The sequence below is a fragment of the Chlamydotis macqueenii genome, chromosome 1, assembly GCF_036417535.1.
Source record: "Chlamydotis macqueenii isolate bChlMac1 chromosome 1, bChlMac1.mat, whole genome shotgun sequence".
NCBI classification, from domain to species: domain Eukaryota; kingdom Metazoa; phylum Chordata; class Aves; order Otidiformes; family Otididae; genus Chlamydotis; species Chlamydotis macqueenii.
Window position 1 is genome coordinate 117,883,585 of NC_141556.1, and position 22,632 is coordinate 117,906,216.

Below are 22,632 nucleotides of genomic sequence, written 5' to 3' on the forward strand. Positions count from 1 at the left end.
ACACAAGCACAGATTCACATATCCTCCTGCAGAAAGACAGTACATGCGCTCAATCTGTGTTGGCAGTCCCTGACTGAGGCAAAGCCATGCGAGAGTTTCCCAGATGAAGGCACAGCTAGGGGAGGTATGGATGCATTTGTACTGTATTTATAATAAATCAGACTGCAAAGGCATTATTTTTGTTTGTTTGTTTGTTTGTTTTGTTTTTCTGATTTCCTTCAGAAGCATCCCAGCCCTGATGTTCTCTCTCAAGTAGAATGTGAAGTCCCCAGTCTCTGTGGGGTCCACATGGTTGCTTAGCATTAGAGTAAGAGTAAAGAAGATGCATAATAGTTAAAGAAGGAAAAAAACAGTAATCAAAGTTTACAGTATCTGCAACACCCAATTCAGACGCCTGTACTAATTTCTGTAGATACTACTGTTATTCTCTGATACAGAGCGTATCCATATTAGTGTTTAAGTTCAGACCAGAAGCATCCTTTTGAAGTGAATGTCCTGAATATCCCCACTCATTGCACTGAAGTTCATGTCATGAAGAGGCCTTAGACATGTTAACTGGATCCCTTCTGGATGAATCTAAACTGGAAGACAACTTCCAAGAGCGTTAGAGGTTGAAGCAACCTCCAACTATTATAAAGCTTTCAGGCTGCAAGCCTAGACTGGAGCTAATCCCAAATAAAAGTCCCAAAATTAAAATATGCGTATGTATCTGCTGCTGCAGAAGTAGATCCTCAGCAGTAACAATTTTAGTCTACCAGATCACCTGCTAATGGACTGTGTTGCTTGTTATTGTAGACATGGCTTTGTATGGTACCTCTGTTCTGCCTTTTTAAGTGAAGAAAGCCCAGGACAGCATAAAACATCCCCAGCAACACTAGGTAAACAAGCCACAATTATGGCTGAGTTGCACAATGTACTTTAAGGATTTTTGTTCTCAAGTAACAGTGCTAAATAAACAAAAGTCTGTGTTGAACCATGAAGTTTGACTCTTCAGATGTGACCTAGTCTAAGTCGGATCAGTGTAGCCCGGTTCCTTAACATTTGCAGAGATGCTGCACTTTCACATTTGCTCCATTATTCTACTTCTCATCATGTGAGGATGTTTTTCTGAAGTCTAGATTCAGCCTTACTTTTGTTATTGTGCGATCTTTGTAGCACCTTGTCTTTCCACATTGTCAGCTGGAATAAGCTTCTGCTTCCTTCTTCTGTTAGACATTAGCCTGAATTTATTTATAGACTATGATCACAGCTTCTACGGACTGACATACATGCTATACTTGTATGTTTGCAAAGGCAAATGAAAATGTGTCAAAAGTTCACAAGAGTAGTTTTATTGTTTTGTGAATGGCTCCTCAACTGAATCTTTGCGCAAAGGATCATGCATGGTAGTGGCAAAAGCCCAGAGGGGAAACACGTAAAATAACTCTTTCCTGCCTTTATGTAAGGTTGGCCAGGGCATAGCTGCACCTTGCTTTGGCTGGGTTGAGAGGGTTTATCCTCTTATAAAGATGAGGATTCTATTTCCAAAGCTATCATTTTCTCCTGCAGTTTTTAGGCACCTGATCTGTTGGCACAATTAAATGTTAGGTTAATGAAACTGAATATTCCTAGAGATTTTGCTTATTATGGAATCTTCCTTTTCCAGGGTGACTGAATTAACTGGATATGAGCCCCAAGATCTGATAGAAAAAACCCTCTACCACCATGTTCATGGCTGTGATGTGTTCCATTTACGATATGCTCATCATCTGTGTGAGTAAAAAGAATGCTAGACTGAAATTTATTAAGTAGAGTGAGAAGTTTTGCAGACAACAGGCGCTATGCTGGAAAGTAGAGAAAGCTTTCCAAATTTTGACTGGAGCTAGATTTTCGAAAGTGCTTGGCTATCCTTTAAGGAAAACATTAGTTCTGCAAATAAGCTAGATACTCAATATGCTGTGCTTCTGAAAAAAAAACCAAAACCAAAACCAAACATGTCTGGCCACTTTTATCTTTCTGCTTAAAGGATCTAGGCTCTTTTAAAATCTGGACTTGACTCTGAGTGGTGAAGTCTTGAAGGAAAAAAAACAAAAGAGCAAGTGAATGAGTGAGAGGGGAAAATCTGAACTTTACTAGACTCTGTTAAAAGAAAAATTATGCAAGAGCTCCCCATTTCTCTGAAATATGTTAGTAATAATCATCCCATGTTTGAAGTGAATGCAAACCAAAAAATCCTTAGATTAGTGTTCATTAATAGCATGTGGATGAGGTTTGGAGCATGGAATATCAGGAAAAAAATTACACATTTAATAATTCCCCATCTGCAACAGAAACACTAATCATATCTTCAAACATCTGGGTTTGGGAAGTAGTTCATTCAGTAGCACATTCATTTGAGAAGCAAATTGAGGGAATAGCTGAACTCTGCATTTGGCTCAGTCTGCCACAACCCATATGATGCAAATATGACTTCCAAAAACCAATGTCAGTGAATTTTTTTCTAGATTGCTCTTGTAGGCTGAAAGCAGCCAGAGTCAAATCCTTCTTTTAGGGTTCCTGAAGGAGAAAGTAGTCAGCTCTTCACCTTAATACTTCCTATTCAGGAGGAACTGGAATGTAAAGGAGGATGTAACTGTATTTGGCAAGTCAGTGCTGAAATTCCTAGTGCCAAATTCTGTTGATGGTGTGCTACATCTGTGTGCTACAGCTGGGAAAGCAGAAGCTGATCTTTACAGCAAGTTTGTATTTACCAAAACACCATTGAATACTCTGGGCCATTGCAAACTAAAAACTAGAACGACAAGGTACATGGTAATGTCCTGTCGAGGGCATCCTCTTTGTAGTGTTAACATCTGCACCTGGATGTGGCTGTTGACCTGTACAAAATGTCACTCATTATTTTCACAAGACTATTTGAAATAACTATGTAAACAAGTATAAAGATGATTCCACTATAGCCACAATCATTTCTGGAAAACAGTTTTCGATTTCAGAGTAGAGTGATGGATAATTCTGTGTGCACGGTAGAAGACTTGTACTTTGGCTGCCAGTTTGATCTATGTATGACTAGAGTTTTAAATTGAGAGATTACTGAATTACACCCCCACCCCAACAACCTCCTCCCACAAGAAAAAAATCCCTCAACCAAACAGAATGTCTAAAAGCAGTTCCCTAGATACTGTATCTGAATTACAAAGATAAATTATTGTAAAGTTTAAAAACAGAAGAAAAATGCAAGACTTATGCATAGAAATCTATGAAACTTTCAAAGCAAATAAATGCCAAGAAGAAAAAATAATGACTAATGCTTGGGCAACAGTGGGAACAGTGCAGAATCATGGTCAGAATGCCAAGTAACAGGAATTATTAAAACAGATGTAAAATGTACAAACTTCCTCAGGGGAGCACTGTTATAACTCCCTTACCATCCATCAGTAAATGCCTTAGGAACATGAACAATAAAAGGTTGGCAAGCTTGACATACCTTTCTATAAAGCAATCTGATGATTAAGTGTCATCTGATGAAGAAATCTGGAGAGAAATATCTTACACTTAATAAGGGTATTGAAAAAAAAAGAAGGAAAAAAAAAAGGCAACTGTAAACTAGTGTAACCAATTGCTTTTTCAAAGAGGAAAAAAAACATCCCAAACTGAAGACCTAAAGCAACTGAACTTTAAGTTAGGCAGCACAGAGAACAAAACAAAGGAGACAGTGAAGGGAAAAAGTTAGAAGGGATATAACATCAGACTATTAGGAAATCGTAGATGTGAATATTTGCCTACGGTGTGCTGGCAGCAAAGAGTGTTTCCTGTTTTAAACATTTGATTAGCTTCCAGGTATATGAAAAAGCTTCTGATGTTTGAACTAGCGTTATTTATTTCTATAGCACCATCAATATACACAGTGTTTGCTCTGCAACTGGGGAAATGTGGCTACAGAAATAACGAGCCCCTGCCTAAGAATCTTGCATTCTAAAAGACAGGATAGAGAAGCTGTTCCAGTACAGACAAAATATTTTTCTGGCCTCAGATAAATCACTTCATTTGTACCATCATCTCTCTGTGAGGAGGATTTTGTGCATCCCACATGTTGTAACATCATTGCTCTTCCCACATGAACTTTTACAAGAGTCACATTTCTGTGCCTTGGGAAGGCAAGCCCCAGACCCAGCTGATGTCACCACCAAGCTGTTTTGTTGCTTCCTGGAAGTCAACCTATGTATTTATAGAACCTATCTTACAGCAGAGCACAGTTTACACTCTGTTCATGGCACTGAGTCTACTTTTGCTCCCTCAGCAATCAAGCCTTCTGGCAGAGTTGTATTACTTTTTAGGAGGGTGAACGAACTGTAAAGTCTGCTAGGGCACTGTCCACTGACCACGCTGCTTGAGGGCTGGACCGATCACATGCCAGGTTGTGTGCTCCAGGGAAGCTAAAACAAAAACTGCTGTGAGTGTGGAACTGAGAAGTCCATTTCTCTTAGTGGTATTCTTAAGTGCAGGCTAGGAACTCCCAGCCACATGCCCACGAGCCTGCTGGAGTGTTTTAAAATAGCCATCTATGACAGACCAGAAGAACCAGCCCAGCCAGCCTAGTGCTTTTTTCAGCTTGCCTGCTAAACCAGGAGGGAACCACAACAGCGGAACACCCAGTTACAAATGGCATATCTAAGAGCCAAGGCTAAAGCCACCAAATCCTCCCCATTTGATTGCAGCAGAGGCCACCAAGAAGAAGTCTGAGCCTGCACAGATTGTCTTGGTAGTGGATTTACCTCACTCCCATTTCTGAGGTTTCCCAATCAGCATCAAAAAGAAGAATTTAACACAGAGCCAAATGGAAATTGACCTCATTTACTGTATCAGAAGTGCAGCTACTGTCCCCTAGCCAAGGTCAGACTTTCCCCAGATTGCTAAAAATGCAGGAGACACAGAGTCCTCCCCTGTCCCAGGAGAAATATTGGCTTGTCCATATAATTAAGAAGGAAAGCTGAACATTGTGGGCCTCAGTGGGTTTCACATCTTTTAAAGGACTATCTCAACTGAAGAGCTAAAACAGGGACTTAAAAAAAATCAGTGAGAGAGGGAGAAAGTCAAAATTAGTCCCAAAGCACACGGAAGAACTTTTTTATAGCTAGCAATCCATTACAGAATTAATTTATCTTTTGGAAAACTGAGTAGTAAGGCATTTTGAATTCAAGGAAAACTTGGCCATTAAACTAGCACAAAGACTTAGTTCTGCAAAGCCTAGACCGCATTAAAAAAAAACATATCTGTTAGATAATCTAGGCCAAAATGTAAGCATTGTTTCCTAGAACTGGACCATTTGGATTACAGAACACCAAGAAATACAGTGATTCCATGGCATATGGCTGATTATTAACAAATAGTTTTAGAACAGATTTATTTGGCATTGTTTCACTGAATCTTTGAGTAGAAGCTACAAGACTTTTACCTTGGAACAATATATTGCACTTAAAGAGCACTTCATGCCTTCGTATTTTGCAGGTGTGTTAACGTACTTACATACATATTCCTTATTATTTTGTTAAATATCTGTACATATGCACACCTCCACCTCACAGAGTACTCTATGTAGAAATGTAGGTGTGAAAAAGGACATTGGCAAGTATGAGACAAAAAGCCGATATCTAATAGAGACACTTCAAACTCTAAACAGCAGTGGCTTGGTGTCAGCAAGGATGGGTTTTGAATGTCCTGCAAAATGTTGATGTTTATCTTGTTGCTTTCTGAACAAATGGATACCATAGCCTGTAATGGAAAGAGAACTTACTTACACTTTCAGAAAGGCCTGTCTATAGCCATTTCGTAAGCTTCTTTTTCTTAGGGTGTTTATCTGGATTTGCAGAAAAGTTGAAATATGTTGTGATGTGTGCAGATGGATAGAAGAATAATAAGCAGTCCAGAGAGATGACCTATATGCTGCAGGCTTAGAGGATCTTTTAGCAAGAACAAGAACTCTTGCTCTTCTATTTCTGTCAGCATTACAATGGGCTATTCACATTATTGCAGTTTCTGGTTACTATTGAAATTACATTATACTCCTCCAAGTAACAAATTAACAAAAAAAAAAAGCAATGAGTCGTTAACAGTTAATTAACAGCCATACTGTTAATTACCAAACGGTAAACAAACCCCCAAAGATTATGCACTCTTTAGTTCCCAATTTAATGTTGGATGCCCTCTCTGTGAGAAAAATCTTCTATGAATACTAATTATAAGGCCATATATTTTCATTTCAAGTGGTCATTCACTCTATGAGTTATCTGAAAGAGAAAGTTGTCGTTTAATTTACTTATGTATCTGTTTCTGCAGCAAGCATGTACAATGAAAGAACAAAATCACAGTGAGCTTTGCTACTAACTTCAGTCTAGTATAAGCCCTACATTTGCAAGCAGTAATTCCGTTTCTTAGTAACGTATTATATCAAGGAATTGCTGCTATTGATCACTTTTTTTTGACACAGTTTGTGTAGTAAGCTCAGTCCCTTATGTCCTAATTTAAAACAAATAATTGACTGTATAGAAGAGTAAGGAGATGGCATTTCCTAGATGAATGCTGCAGGGTCACATGAGAGAAGAACCACCTTCAAAGGCTGGACATTGTCTTGAATTATTAGATAAACGCCTGGCACTGAACCAGAAATATTTGTGGCTAGAGAGATTTAGAGATGTTGCACAGCTCCTATTATAGCATAGCCTTATGCCAAAACTTCTTTGTTCACAGAGAATCCAAACTAGTGGATAGAGGATTACATTTCTAGATGATATCCAATAACTGATTAACCTCTCTGGCCTTGTCTTTATTTATGTGCTTAAGAACCAAATAGCATTTTAATTCTGGCCTTTTAAATCAACCTTTAAAACGTAGAGCTTACAGAGGAAAAAACATCATAGCATAAAATATATGGCAAAATACACAGTAATCTATCAAGCTCTGAATGGCAAAAGTGCTTCCAAATATACTGGAAAAATTCAAGCTAGTTGTGTCCACTTCAAAATACTTTTACTGCCTTGAACCTTTATTTTTCAGTCAGAAGACTAGAAACAGTAAGTGTTTTTGCAGAATGTAAACATAAGAGAGCAGGGGGAACTGGAAAAGAAGGAAGACAAACCTTAATAGTTTGCAACATACTATTTGTAAACAATAATGTGACCTTGTGAAACTACGTAAAGGGGCAGGACAGATACCTTTGCAGGGGAGCTATTTAAAGCTTGGTGGGAGGAGAAGGAGGTTTAAGGGAAGGGGAGGAGGGAGAAAAGTCCCTGCCTTGCAAATAAATCTCTCCAGGAAGTGGTCACAAGTCCGAACAATGTGAAATGTTTTTTTTTGGTATTGTATTCACAGTGTTGGTGAAAGGCCAAGTCACAACCAAGTACTATCGACTACTGTCCAAGCATGGAGGCTGGGTCTGGGTACAGAGCTACGCTACTATTGTGCATAACAGCCGTTCATCTCGGCCTCACTGCATAGTGAGTGTCAATTATGTCCTTACGTAAGTCAAAATACTTTGTACCATTACGTGTTATCAGTAATTGATTCATTTTGTGTGTTATCAGTAATTGATTCATTACTAATGAAATCCCTTAAGTTTGCTTTACTTGGGTCTTCCAGTACCATTTTGTGCTTGCATGTTACAGCCACTTTTTGCTCCTTATATCCTCTCTCTTCTAGTTACATTGAGCTAAAAAGAGCTAGTATTCCTGATGATTACCTTGTACACCATATGCATGAATGTAATATCACTTGTAGCCATTTGCATTAGACCCGGACCCCAGTTCTGCAATTAGCATCAGAACTAGGCTGGGGCTGTCCAGACACAGCGGAAGCTACTGCTACCCAGTAGAGCTCACAGTGCCAGCTGGGGAGGCAGAGATGTTGTAGGAAGCATTACTCCTTTCAGAGACAGGTGCGTTACCGAGGATTCCATCACTTGCCTTGGGTTGCACAGATACTCATGGCAAGACTACATTCTCACAATGGAAGTAGCTCCCACTAAGCTGGTGAATGTACGATGGTTTGGACCTGCAGCTTCTGAATTCTAGTTCAAGCAATGAAGGTGTTACAAAGTTCCTATCTTAACATAAATCTGAGAAAGACAGAAATGGAGTAAGAGTGATAAGTAATATATAGTGAAACAGACTGTGACTGAAGAGACTATCTGTGATTGAAAAGAAGGAAAAGGGATAGTGGACACCCCTTGTGCTGAATAGCGTAAAAAAGCAGGGAACTATACGCTCTTTTGTTTATAAAATCACAGATTCATACAATAGTTTGGATTGGAAGGGACCTTTAAATGTCATCTAGTGCAACCTCTCTACAAGGAGCAGGGACATTTTCAACCAGATCAGGTTGTTCAGAGCCCTGTCCAACCTGGCTTTGAATGTTTCTTGGAATGAGACATCTTTGTCTAGACTGTTCCATTTCTTATCTGGCTTGAAAGTAAGACGTGTTTGCATGACATGTGTGGTAGGATCATGTGTGTTTCCATATTGCAACGTTGTTTCTGATACCTGACTTTGAGGGGTTAAAGTGCACGAGTTGAGAAATCATAGGGTGTTTCATTAAACTACTTGAAATAGGTACTCAGCCCTAGACACACTGGCTAATACTGCCCTCATTCCTGTACAGATGTGAGAGCCAGCAGCACGAGGGAAAGACTCAACCCTGCAACCTGCTTGAGTCCCATGAGTTGGGGGAAGTTATTTGGCTAAAAAAGGAGGAAACTCTGCCAGGGATATAACAGCATATTCTTAGTTAAATTTACTTCCAGGTTATTAATTATCAAAAAGTGATGGAAATGAGTTCTAGATAGGAATTGAGAGAGAAGTAGGGTTTTTTTTCTAGTTATCCTTTCAAGAACATGCTACACTGTTGCTACTGACAAAACCAGGGGAGACCATTTAATCATTAGAACTGTATCAATTAATGTTTCAAAATATAATCCGCAGTCTGTTCTTGATTTAGTTTTTAGCTTCTTTTATACAAAAATCTGCCTTATTTGTGGGGCCGATAAATCTGAACAGAACAGACCAGAAATGAAAGTCTAGAGATTATAAGAACAACATTGCAGCACCTGTGGTCTAGTTGCAAGCACTTTGCACTGACAGGAAAGAACATGGCTTTTTTTTTCTTTTCCTTGGTGCTAATTGTGAAAGCCAGGCCAGAGACCAATTCCTGATGGAGGAGACAAGATATTAATTGATCTGTGTCTTTCTGTCAGCTGACATGGCTGTGATTCCAAACTGCGGGGTACCATGGATGGCTGAGAAGTTGGCACAGCTTAAGTTCAGAGAGCAAGGACATTTAGTACAAAGATGTTAATGTGGTTCCCAGGGGAATGTTTGTGATATATTTGCATGAGGATGGGGTCAGACCATAAAATCCACTGCCTGCTGACATCCCTAGACTTGCACTGCAGACTCAGTGAAAATCTTGGAAGAATGAAAATGAAAATATTGTGAAAGCTAACATGTATTTTCAAAGGCGATATTTTGGATTTGTTAGGTATGTTTGAGTATGTAATTTATTGGACTGTTCTTTTGCAGAGATATTGAGTATAAGGAACTTCAGTTATCACTGGACCAGGTTACCATTTCTAAGTCACAGTTTTCATGCAGAAACTCAGTATCTACCTCGCAGGAAACAAGGAAAATAGTAAAACCCAAAAGTAATAAAATGAAGGCAAAACTCAGAACAACACCTTACCCACAACAGGTAACTTTTTCAGCAATATTTACTTACCAATTGTTGTGGTAGAGTGCTAGGGATAGGATAGACATCACTCGGAACTGAACTTACTGTAAAACTGACTATAGTATGCTCTGCTGCAGAAACTCCCTTGTAGGCCAAAACACAATTAGATCCTTTTGTTCTTGGAGTGGACAGCACAGGTAGAAAAAAAACAACTCTGGTGAGTGACCCAAACACAAAAACTTTTAGATCTGGATATATAAAGCACTTCAAAACCAATGTGTTCTCTTGGTAAAAGGAAGAAAAACAAGTACTAAGGAGAGCTGTGTGGTGAAAATTTGAGTTAGTGTAGAATGCATCCTTCACTATTGATATGCAAAGTTCTTAATGTCACATGGTGTTAGCAGTTTCCTTACGCTGAAGAATGCATCATAAGAATAAATCCTAGAAAACAGAGCCCAGGAGTGGGATTTGGAATATCTCTCACTGTCACTGGGTGAGCTAGAACTAGATGTGAAAGGAAACTATGGAGATAGTCCATAAAACCGAGTTGGTGAGATTGACACTCACCATGAGACATCCAGAGAATTTGCAATGAGTACTGCTGGAAGGGGCTACTATTACCTTAAAATAGCAGTGAATGCAGCTAGCGCATATACTACTTTCAAAACAGTGAGAGCCCCAAAAGCACTTGAAGTCTGGAGAGAAGGGTATGAGAGAGTGGGAAGAGAAGATCATTGTGATAAAACTGATGCAAAGGACAGATTTTGCCTTCCTACCACTCTATAGCTTGACATGCCAACATATGCAAAATCATATCCATGGTCTGCTACTTCCTCAGTGACTTCCAATACTTTGCAACAAACATCTGCCCTTTGGTATTTACAACTGCCTACACTTACTAGCTAAGATCCAACTGGCAAAATTATCATGTAAACCCTTAACATCAGGATGACAAAACAGTTTTTTGTTCTCATGTTAAGTGAACGTAAAGTTATTGTGAAGAAAAGTAATTTTAAATGTGCTAGTAAGCCAGTCCCTTTAGCCAGTGAGACTGCAGTTCAAGGAGGCCCAGCTTTGGGTGTCTGTATGATATGTTAGGCGGTTTCATATGAAAGTTAAGTCATTTAACTCTCTTCCCCTCCCTTTTTTATTTCTTTCTCCCAGCAATACAGCTCATTCCAAACAGACAAACTGGAATGCAGCCAGGTGGGAAACTGGCGATCCAGCCCTGCAGTGAACGCTGCCACCATTCAAGAACAAAACTTCCATTCAGAAAACAGTGAACTTTTATATGCCCCATCATATAGCTTGCCTTTCTCTTACCATTATGGACACTTCCCTGTAGACTCTCACGTCTTCAGCAGCAAAAAGCAAATGCTACCTTCAAAGTTTGGGCAGTCTCAAGGAGCACCTTGTGAAGTGGCTCGATTTTTCTTGAGTACGCTGCAGACAAATGGAGAATGCCAGTGGCATTATGCCAACTCCTTGGTACCCAACAGCCAGTCACCATCCAAAAATCTGCCTGATCAGCCAGTGAACATCATCCGACATAATCTTGCACAGAGTTATGAAGGTGGGTGTCACTTTAAAAAAAGAAAAAAAGAAAAGCAAAGCTGTGAGGTGTGTGGGAAAGATTTATAGTTGTAGTTTGAAATCAGGGATTACAATGCATTTAGGAAACACAGAAAATCAGAAACAGTAAAGTGCTATGTTTATAGTATTTATATGTTCATCCCTCTTCCCATTATCATCAGCACTCGATTAGGAACATTATCAAAGCATCAGTTGCAAAAATATTAACCATAATAACTTTTAGAACCAGGGAGAGATACCACCTCCTTTAATATTAGCGTAATTTACCTTCATGTTTTGCACTATCAGAGTTATTTAGTGGAATTGCTTAGGTAAATAATTGCTGAAGTCTGAAAGAAAAAATGTACTTCAGTTCACACACAGAAATTAAAATAAACATGATCTATTTCCATAAAAATTGAAGGCTGTCCTTTCTGAGTATGAAGCCATTCTGAGTGTCTTTACCTTACAGTTACTACAGTGAATGAGTAAATGAAATGCACTGTCTTCGACTTCTTTTAAAAATGGTCCTCCCCAACCCACTGCATTATTTCTCTATATAGATGGTCAGCCTAAAGAGTTTGGAGGAAGGACTGAAGATATTGACTTCTCTGAGGTGGCAACCTATAAGAAATAACCTTGCAAATGTAACTTTGCAAATGTAACCAAACTGAAGATACACTCTAGTCCTTAGATCTCATATACATTACATCTATCTGCATACATCATTTTGATTAGTTAAAAATCACTGATGAGAACTAACTGGTTGACATACTGTTATAAAGTTCGATGGAAACACTCCTTTCTTCTCGCTTCATTAAGGATGGGATAGAGGAAGCAGTAGTAGAAATTTAAAATACAAAAATCTAGAAAAGATGGGCTAAAGATTCTTCAGTACCAGAAACAAGTGTTTATTCACTTGTGGGCAGAACACTAGATATCTTAGATCTGAAGGGAATACTTGCAGGTGTTAAAAGCTGAGCTTGCTATATCAGACAGAAGACAGTATCAGGCATTGAATGTGTCTCCCACAGAGGAGCAAATAACTTCTGCCCAGGGTTTTGTCCTTCACAGGACTATTTGATCTCACCTAGCTGATTGACCTCACCTAGCTTACTGTACCTTTTTTTTTTTTTTTACTATTCTGTGTTTAGGTTGAAAATGAGCAAGACTGAAGCTCTTCTTGCAGCATAGTGCAGGTTAAATGCTTTTTCTGAGTTCATACTCCTCTAATGTGCTGACTTGCTTTTGTTGCTGTTGGGGACTGGGTGTGAAAAGTAGTAGCTTTAGACCAAAAATAAGAAATGATTTTGTCCTTTTTAGAGATGCTGTTTCTTTGCGGGAAAGAAAAAAAAAAAAAGCTGCATCTTTGGAGGATAAGTATAAGGATTGAAGTAAATCCTGCAGATTCCCAGTAAGTCTGCAGAAACAAAGCTATTCTAGGTGTACAGAAGTCAGCCCAGCTTTTCTTCTCCACTGCCAGACTAACATGCCATAAGACTGACTGAGAAAGTAGATCCACGCCTTTTGCTGGTCAGAGGGTGCCATGAGATACACTGCGAACGGATGTGGAAAGAACAGCCTGTTCAGAGAACAGTCTGTAAAATTGATCGTGGCCATAACATTTGCCAGAAAAGCCCAGTGAGCATAGCAGCAGACAGGCAATTTACCGTCAGTCGGTTGATATGGGCAGATAACTCCTAGTAAATATATTAAGTCAGAAGGATTCCACAGGAATACTGTTAAATATGTTAGGGTAAAAAAAAAATACCAACAAAAAAACTGCAAGCAATTGCTGGCATTTTTCAGTTTCATCATGCAGGCATACCTTCACCATGTCCTCATGAACAGGAAAATGTAGCTGTAATACCAGTGGTTCTTACTTCTGGTCTACTTCTACTTAAGAGTTTGTTGCTTAAGTTGGAATATGTGGGTTCTCTTTTGAGCACAGATGTATTTTAATGGATGTTTAGCTTTTGGGCATTTGATGAAAACTGCCTTGGTACAATTAATTATCTGCAAAAGCACTTACAATTGTACTATTTAGGAAGGAAAAAAGAATATAGTCAAACTCAGGCCTGGTCAGTGATCGTTTCTTGAGTTCACACAGTGTTATAAGAGGGGAAAGAAAAATGGCGCTTCCACTGCAAAGAGGATTTATATCTAGTTGTTTCAGAGTTTGTTTCCTCCTGAGATAGAATTAGCCCTGTTGTGCTTTTGCTGAGACTGGTGGCAGAAGAGAAATCTGAACCTTTGGAAGCGACTTTTTGCTTGAAATTGAAAGGGCCATCTGATCTTCCTTACATTGTCAACCGCTGCTTTTTTTCCAGTGGTTCACTGAAAAACTGACAGCCAGTAAGCTTCAAAGCAGAGAGGATCTGCTTAGTGTCATTATCTTCAATCCAAAGACAATGCCAAATATGACATCTGGCAACCGGATTGGATGCTAGGGCTATTCCACATCACATCCACAGAGGCATCTGCCAAAAATGCCGTAGGCCAGAGACATTTTTCTCTGTGGAAAATAGCTTCTTTGGGAGAGATCAGAGATTTTAAGATGAGCATGCCAAGTCATCAAAGCTCTGGAAAAGCACGTAGCAGATAAAATTGCTTGCAAATCAGACGCTGCTGCCTCAGAATCTGGTTTTGAAGCATCTTCCACTTTTTTTTTCCAGCTGGCCTAGTCATCAGAAAAGAAACTCACTTCAGAGAAGAGAACCATCTTCTTAGTCAGGGACATTTCCTTTGTACATTGAATGGATAAATTCCTACTGTGGGTACCACAGTATCTCCTTCTCATTAAATTATGCTGTTGGCCAGTCTGTACTGTCTGTGTGAAGCTTAGTGCTACTAATCATGCCAAAACTCAGGAAATGATGAAGGATACTAACAAAATCTGTAAAAAAGCATTGGTTTATCTTCTCCCCCCAAACCACTCCCCAGGTTTAGCCTGTGACTACTGGAAGAAATATATGACATCTGCTTTGAAAATTGTATTCCGCTAGAGGCAAAGAGGTCTTTATTGTTTTTGGAGGAAGAATAATGGAGAGTATAGTAGTTACAACATCAGCCTATGCCGCAGATGATTTGCAATTAGGGTTCAGACCAGGACACAGCACAGATATCAAGCTAATCTAAAAAACATCTTTTTCATGGGCATGAACAGTATTAAGACTTGTTGTATCTTTGCCTTGTTTGTCACGGAGGCATCAATATGCCTTTATGACACAGGAGTGTGTGACCTGAGCAGTACAGTGGCCCTGCTGCTCTGCTCGTTGGTCTTCAGCAAAACTCAGAGCGATTGAGTAATTGCTCTTCTTCTCTGAAGGCTCTCTTGTACAAAGGATTAGGAAACATACCGAAACATCATGGGCCATGTTCTGGTTTTGTTTAGTGAGGGAGGGCCTAAGGTGGCAGCTTCTGTAGGAAACTGCTAGAAGTTGCTCCGCTTTGTTCAGTGGACTTGGCCAAGCCTAGGGCAGACCAAGGCCGAGCCAATTGGTAGCAGAATGTCCCGTGATAACGCCTCTGTGATAACGTATTTAAGAAGGGGAAAACAGAAGAAAAAAAAAAGGAAAAGAAGATGTGAAGCAGCTGAGCAGGGGCAGAGAGGGGGAGGCAGGCCACAAGTCAACATTCAAGTGTTGGCATCTTGTATTTTCAGAGCATGTAGTAACTGTCAGGAGTACACACTCTTCTGAGATTAGTGTAGATGTAAATGCCAAACTCTGCTGATAAGGACTGCATACCTTTTGCATGAAGATGAGTGCGGAGTTCCAGTCTTTCTTTGCTTTAACCTGGTTCCAGGATGCCTTTCTTTCATTTTTACTGAAGTAGACAGGGGTAATGAGAGAACAAGGAGCATCTCTAACTATTAACATCTTGGTATAGAAAGGAATGTTTGTGAATGAAATACCTTTTCTGCAAGCATCTTTCCCCATTAAGCACCATCTGATCTTTGACTGAACTATTTAAAGGTGAGGAGGTAGTGCTTCTCACTGCAAACCATGTTCGACAGGGGAAAGATTGCTCTGGTATACTGTAACTATGAATAGACATGATACGTGTTAAACAAAGACCAACACCTGCTAGATTAGCCTTCCTGTTCCCACTTGGATGGTTGGATGCTGAAGTCTGAGCAGGCCAGGTGACGGGGCTCTTATCTCCAGGTTTTCCCTCTGCTTGTCTGAGTTGCACCCTGTGTGCCAGTGGGAAAGCAGAGCTACTTGGCAAGACTTAACAGAGACGTGATGCTACACTGTTGCAGCTGTAGGCTGCTGTGAATGGACGCAGTATAAGTACAAAGGGCCTTCTAGAAAGCTGCTATCACTCTGCTACGACATACAACCTTAGATGTGCAGTGTTTCTACCTCACTCAGCACAGCTGAATTGCTTTGGCAGAAGAGCGGTCCTGAAAGCATTTCAAATTATTGCACTGACCTCAATGACTGTAGAGTGTTTCCAGCGCTGGAGAAGTGCAGAATGCATGGGATCCCCATGCAAGTGTCGAGGCAAGTACTCAGGCAACAGCCCACAGGCCAGATGAGTGGAAGGAATCCTGGGGTGCTGCCTTTCTATGGCAGCACAGAGCAATAGGTCAGCTTTCTATTAACTTCTGTGTGAAAAACTCCACAGGAGGAGTCTTTCCCAGGGGATCCTTGGGTTTTTGTCTGCAAAGGAAGACAAAAGTAGGTTTAAGTCCAGCTCCAGTAACTGTTCTGAATGTGAGCGGACAAAAACTACTGTGCACTGCAGACATGACTTTCTTAACTGTCTGGTCTAACTTCAGAAATGTGCTGACAACTTTAATGGAAGTCTGCAAGCAATTAACCAGACGCTTAACTTCTTCCTCAGCAGAAGAGAAGAAAATCATGTTTGAGACACATGATAGAACAAAATGGATAATATCCTGTAAATCTCCTAAGTATGCAAATTCCTTCTTGGTACCAAGAAGACAGCCATCAGCCCAGTAGAATTTGGGGTTACAAAAGTGAAGATAACAAGACTGGGGCTGAACAGTAGCCGTGATGCTTCAGCTTCTTACAAGCATGGGCTCTAAAAATGAGAAAGGACAATATTTTTTTTCAGAGATCAGAGTAGTGCCGTAAGGTAACAATATTCCATGCTGCAGTGAGAGAACAAACTCATCATGCCTGTGTATGTGTCAAGTGGGAAAAAGACTAAAACCAGTATACCAGATTAGTTAAACCATATTAGTTATATGTCAGTAGTTCTCAGCATGGATACTTATTTCATAGTAACAACGCCAAAGGTGGAGTTAAAATTACAGTAGTATAATTACACTGGTAAGATTTCCAAGTTATACTCAAGCATGTGACTGAACCCCTGTTTTGATTTGTGACCTAAGAGGGCTGTTTTTCAACAGCTGATGAGAATTCGGTTTGCTTAGTACTACATGTACTTCTTGGTACAAAATACATACATGGAAATTAAAAAGAATAACTTGAAAGGTTGTTGTTTCAAGGAGAGTGGTGGGTGATCAAGAAGAAATTGGATCCAGATTCCTGTTTAAATTCTGGTGTTAATTATGTGGTGCAACTCCCTCTGAAATTAATGAAGCTCTGGATATAAAAACAGGTATAATTGAGCTATTTCTGCTTCCTCTGCTATACATGAAGGCTTTGCCAGTCTACTACAGTACAGGGAATATTTAATTATTAACAGGTACAGTTACGTCAGCAACCACTACAGGGAAAATCCAAAACTTTTAAGATGTTGAGTAAAATTTTTAGAAAAACAGAAAATCCCTTTTACAAAAGGCACTTAAGTGTCCAGGGCTTTCAGTGAGCATAACACAAAATAGAGTTTAGGTTTAATTTGAGAAATTTGGTAAGTGCCTCATTTAACATAAAACTTTCAAATATGCCTTGGAGGAGTCATATAAGTGTCAAACTGTTCATACAAGACAGTGCAAAAAAAAACAGTACTTGCCTAATTTTAGCCATGCTGTATAGGAGTAAATCAGCGTTTTTTTCTCTTACCATTTATAGATAAGAGTGTACAAAAAGGAAAAGCTGCATAAGTCAAGCAGAAAATGATAAAAACAATTCAAATTGTTTCAAGAGTTTCTGCTGCCACGCAGAAATTGAAGAGAAAACTAAGATTACTCAATATATTTTAGAGGAAAAGCCTGAACAGAAATTCTAGGTTCATACTCTTGTGAAAATGTAAGAATCTAGCTTCTGATTTTCCATGCATACCCAGTTTAGTACTCCCACATTCAAACATTCTCAATATATGTTGTAAATTACATTTATATGATACATATAACTTTATTATATGATAGTACCTTAAAAGCAGAGATGCAACATTATTCAAGAAGTATTTATGTTGCTTTTCAAAAAACGTTTTTAATATAATAAATTAGGTATCACAAGTTAGGTACTGATACTGACACACTCTTTTCTCCTTTCCTGACAAGATCGAGTGTCCAATATACTTCCATAGTGAAAGGAAAAATAAATTCTGTTTTACTCTACTCATTGAATCCTTGACATTTAACTAATGTTACCCACTCTTTGGTAAATTGTTTCATAAGTCTCTGAAAATAGCTTACTTAAAGCCAAGGTTTTTGATAGCAGGTCACATTTCCAAATATTTATTTGATTTAATTTCCCCAATTTAACCATATTAATAACAACACTGATTTATAATGATTCAGTCAAATAAACAAACAGCACTTCACATGGAAAACTTTTGCAGAATTGTTCAGCACTGTTGGCCCTTCTGGAAGGGCTGGGTTTTTTTTTCACTTTTCAGTACTGTCTTAAAGAGACCTATCCAAAGCCACAGAAGCAAATAGGAACGTTCCTGATGTCTTCAGCGGGACCTGGATCTGGCCCAAACCAAATGGGCATTAAAGTTCAGTCACAGAAAGTGTTATAGTCTAACTATTACATGAGCTCGTTGTCAGTAATTAACATGTTTTCTCTTTCCTGCAAGTGCCCATATCAAACAGAAGATACAGCCAAGATGCTCTGTCTGACAACTTTACAAGCTGCACAGCACCCATGCCAGGCAGCAGATACAAAGAAGAGATTTACGATTCTGGCATCGTGAAACCCAACAAGATAGAAACCAGGATTCAGCCACCTCACCACCTCATTAAAGAAGAAAACAAGTTAGCTTTTAACAGAGACCTACAAGAGAAAATGAGCATTAATGAAAGTTCTTTTTCAAACTCAATAGCTAACTCCTTGCTGCCAAAATCAGACTGTTTCCAGTCTAAAGCTATAGGACAATTAAGTCATCTCCTGCCAATGCCCTCAGTATACGAGCAAACCAGAAGGATTTGTATGAAAGAACCCAAATATGGGCATATTAGTCACCATGCTACAAATCTAGAGGAATTGGACAGTGATGAGAGAATGACTGTAAAACTTGATCATGACTCTGAAAGTGAACGTGTGATGGATGTGAGACCCCCCGGACAAGTTCCGTTTGTGCTTCTAAATTATCACCATGTTTTAGCCAAACATGGTACATTTCAAACTTCATCATGTACAGCAACAGGACATGTAGGAGAAAATTACGGATACAACTCCGAGGAAGTAAATACATTTATTTACAAAAACCAAAGCCCCTTATCAGCTTCTTCTCCAGAAACCCACAAGGAATCTGCACTACCCCATTATATTGGAACTTCTGTAATAATAGCCAATGGAAGGTGACGGTAATAGAGAAGTATTTACATTTAATTAAGAAGCCAAACTGTAATGATTTGCAAAAAGCGTGAGAAAACATGGTTACATTTACTGAGCATAGCTGAAGGTCGATGAGGGACAGACTCATGCGTTCCTGGCAAGCCATGTGTAACAGTACCTTCAAGGTCAGGAAAAAAACTACATCTAGCCTCCATGCTTCGTTGTCACAAATTAAGCTCTGGTGCCAGTGAGAAGACACGTTACAGATCTTATTTTTGTTATTTTATAGTGTGCAACAAAATTAAATGATAGGTGTTATATGCAGAGATTTATATGAAGAACATTTTTTTCCTGAACCCCTCCTTCTCAAAATACATTCAAGACTTTTTTTTTTATCATTATCATAGACTATACACTCTAGCTTAGGTATTTTTGACAAACTATGTGAAACTTTACACCAAGTTTCCACCCGTGTGTTAAACACCTTGACAAATGAACTTTGTTTAAAGAGTGGTGATTTTTAGTATCCATAATACAGTTGTACTAAATAAACAGAACTCAGTTTGGAAAAAAAAAATTAATTATCCAGAAGTTTTAAAACTAAATAAATCAAGTCTAAATTTGATTTATTTAACGTAGATTTCACTGTTCTGAGATTGTTACCACCACCACTTATCTTGACAAGGAATGATACGACAAATTAATACATACAAAGATACGTATTAAAGGGTTACAGGTCTTGTCATGGCAAATTGGGACAAATCACATAACAGGAACTAAAGACTATTCCCCATAAAATATTGTAATAAGAAAAATAAATTTCTAAAATGTGTGTTTCACTGAGTATTCTGGGAGAAGGCTGTGCAGATTTTCAAAAAAGCTAGTAAAAAATACATCTTAATAATAGTACTAGAAATGTTTTCTTTATAGTCAAGGGAATAATGAACATTTATACTTTATTTTAAACTTACCAGTAGCATTCTGAAGTTGGAAAGGTTCAGCTTTTAACACACTGAGCTTCCTTAAGCATAAATCTCATTGTCAACAGAAAGGCAAGATTAATATGTGAGTGATTCGTGCACTTCACAAATAATGTCAGTGGACAACCCAAATATAGAAAGTTGAAAGTCGCTGCGCAACCACAAAACCCAAAGTTGCACTGGAAGGAAAGCAGAGTTTGAGGACACTGGGGTCTGGAACTGAACACTCTGCACACATCTCAATTTGTGCTAATAAACTGTAGCAAGCAAAGAGCATGCAGCACACAGGCACATTTTGTTCAGCCTATTAGGAATAGATCTCCTCCCTTTTTTTCACTTCTTTGTAAAGTTTACAAGGGAGGAGACATACGCATCTGCTTGTGTTTAATTGACAACAGTCAGTTCGCTTTGTTTTTCAACCACTTCCCCAAACAGTCTCTGTCTGCTTTTGATAAAACAATGAATGGCTCCCTAAGAGCAAGCTGTAAATATCAACAATAAAGGTGGTTGTAGATCCAACTCAGCTACACATAGCTATATTTCTTAGCCCAATTCAAGGCTAGTTCACATTTTTAAAACTTTCTCTCTCTTACCAGACTCTCTTTAAAGAGACCTTTGCTAAATAAAATGTTTGCCTGGCTTGTGCAATATGGAGAAACGCTTGCTCACGGATTGCACCTTATCAGATAAAAATGTAATGAAATACACACTTTTAAAAATTACATGTTCTTCATCTTTCATATGCAGCAATATATTCAGTCACCCCCTTGTATTAAAATTTATTGCTATGAGTACACAAAAATACTGTTAAAACATATGTTTGAAAACAAATTTCACTATTTTTATTGCTTCCTATTAGAAGGTGAACAGAGAAGGCTTTATTATGAAGTTAAATTGATGTTCATTTGGAAGTTCACAGTTGTCTGGCTACTTCATTTGCTAAAAAAGCACGAAAATATCTTTCATGATAAATATAACAAAAAATAGCTAGTCAGCCATTACCAGGATATTGACTTTAAAAAAAAAAAAAAAGGCAGAACCCAAGCAGTCTATTCACACACTCAGTATACCTCTGCTCCTTGGTTCACCTAATGCTAGAGAAGTTAGCAAGTTGTACAGAAATGTTGTGAGGGAATATTATTGTCATTCTGACTATAAAGCGAAGCGATGAGACACAAGTTGGTTTTACATTGGTTTTGGTTAATAGCGTTCCCAGCCAGTGCTACTAATAAATGGGCCCAACTCCTCAAAAGGTACAATTATGTTACGACTTTTATGTTAATTTTATTAAATTAAAACCATGCCCTATAAAGGAGTAACTGACATTATTTCCATCATTAAAAAGAAACCTGATGCACAACTCTCATACTACACTTTTCTCTATACCTCGTTAGTAGCATTGCTGCACACAAAGTCAAGTCGGTGTATTTTTCTGTTCTTGTAACTACTTCTCACTATAAAAACATGTTTTCAGGAACATACAAATTAGGCTTTGGTTAAAAAAATGCCATTGATATTTTTCCGTAAAATACCACAAAATATTTTTCCAATGTCTACCCTGTTATTCACACTTCCAGGCTTTATTCAGTGAGCCTGAGCAGAGGAGGTGTTCCATCATTCTCCCACAGATGTTTTATAGTATATGATATTCAGGTACATGAACTTTCTCCGTTAGGCAATAACGAATCAACTATGAATTCACATATGATAATAAAGGGTAGGTGTAGAAAAGAGCTGTGATTAAAAAAGCAAGTGTGTGTAATTTTTCCTGCCATTCCAAAATAGAAACAGCAATTGCATGTTCACATCCGGAGTGTGAGCAAATTATATTGAGAGAAAAACATGACTTTTAGTCAGTTAAGCTACAGTTGTTCATACCACACTCGTACTGCAGAACGCGGCACAGCCATTGACAGTGGCAATGTTCTTAATAATTGGAAAAAATTGTCACAGAAGTGGAGTGTGAATTGGAATATATTATGAAAAATAACCTCGTTTCTCTCTACCATGCTTGTTTGAACCACGAAAGATACCTTTGTCATGCAACTTGCTAGGATTTTAACTCTTTGGGGAGTTCAGACCTAGCAAGTAAACGATATGGAGAAAGACAGAGAGAGAAAGAGAGTGAGAGGGAATATTTTACCAAAACATAAAGTTGGAAACATTAATCCCATACTGAGGTCTCAAAGTTTTTATCCTATTAATAATAGAAACACTGCAATGTAAATAAGGTGATAAGGGAACAGACTTCTCTCCAGGTTGCAGTAGCCCTGTAATTTGAAAAAGAGTATTAAATTAATTAAATTAAGCACAGTGGACAATAGGTGTAAAATTGGAGAATATATCACTGAGATAAAGTGCAAACGAATGAGAAACCTGCCAGAATACCAGTATTTCTCTAAAAATCACAAAACAGGACACCAAGTATTTTTTCAGCATTTCAGTAATGCTTCAAAACCAACCCAGATAAAATCTTATTATTCCATTTTTTTTTCCAAACATTAGATTTTGCTTTTTTTATACGATGCAGGTAAAAGCTATTTGGCAAATGTAGGTGAAAAAGCACGCAAACCAAACAACCTATTAATGCTCAGAATTATATATGTATTCCCTAAAAATGTAAAGCATTTTTGCTTATTTATTATGTAAAACAAAACTGTTAAAATGTTAATAAAATCCTGTAGCCAAAGGAAAAGTGAGCTGGATTTCTTCTTTAACTATAA

At 38.5% G+C, this 22,632-nt stretch overlaps 1 protein-coding gene across 1 annotated transcript in view; it reads left to right on the top strand.

The window, feature by feature from the left end:
- Positions 1-22,604, top strand: part of SIM2 (SIM bHLH transcription factor 2) — a 61,598-nt gene extending 38,994 nt beyond the window's left edge. Inside the window, exons 7-11 of the mRNA XM_086765274.1 lie at positions 1,646-1,752; positions 7,345-7,492; positions 9,546-9,714; positions 10,858-11,266; positions 18,229-22,604. Coding sequence (XP_086621400.1) covers positions 1,646-1,752; positions 7,345-7,492; positions 9,546-9,714; positions 10,858-11,266; positions 18,229-18,956 — 1,561 coding nt within the window. The 3' untranslated portion in view covers positions 18,957-22,604. The remainder of the gene's footprint in view (positions 1-1,645; positions 1,753-7,344; positions 7,493-9,545; positions 9,715-10,857; positions 11,267-18,228) is intronic.
- Positions 22,605-22,632: the final 28 nt, after the last annotated feature.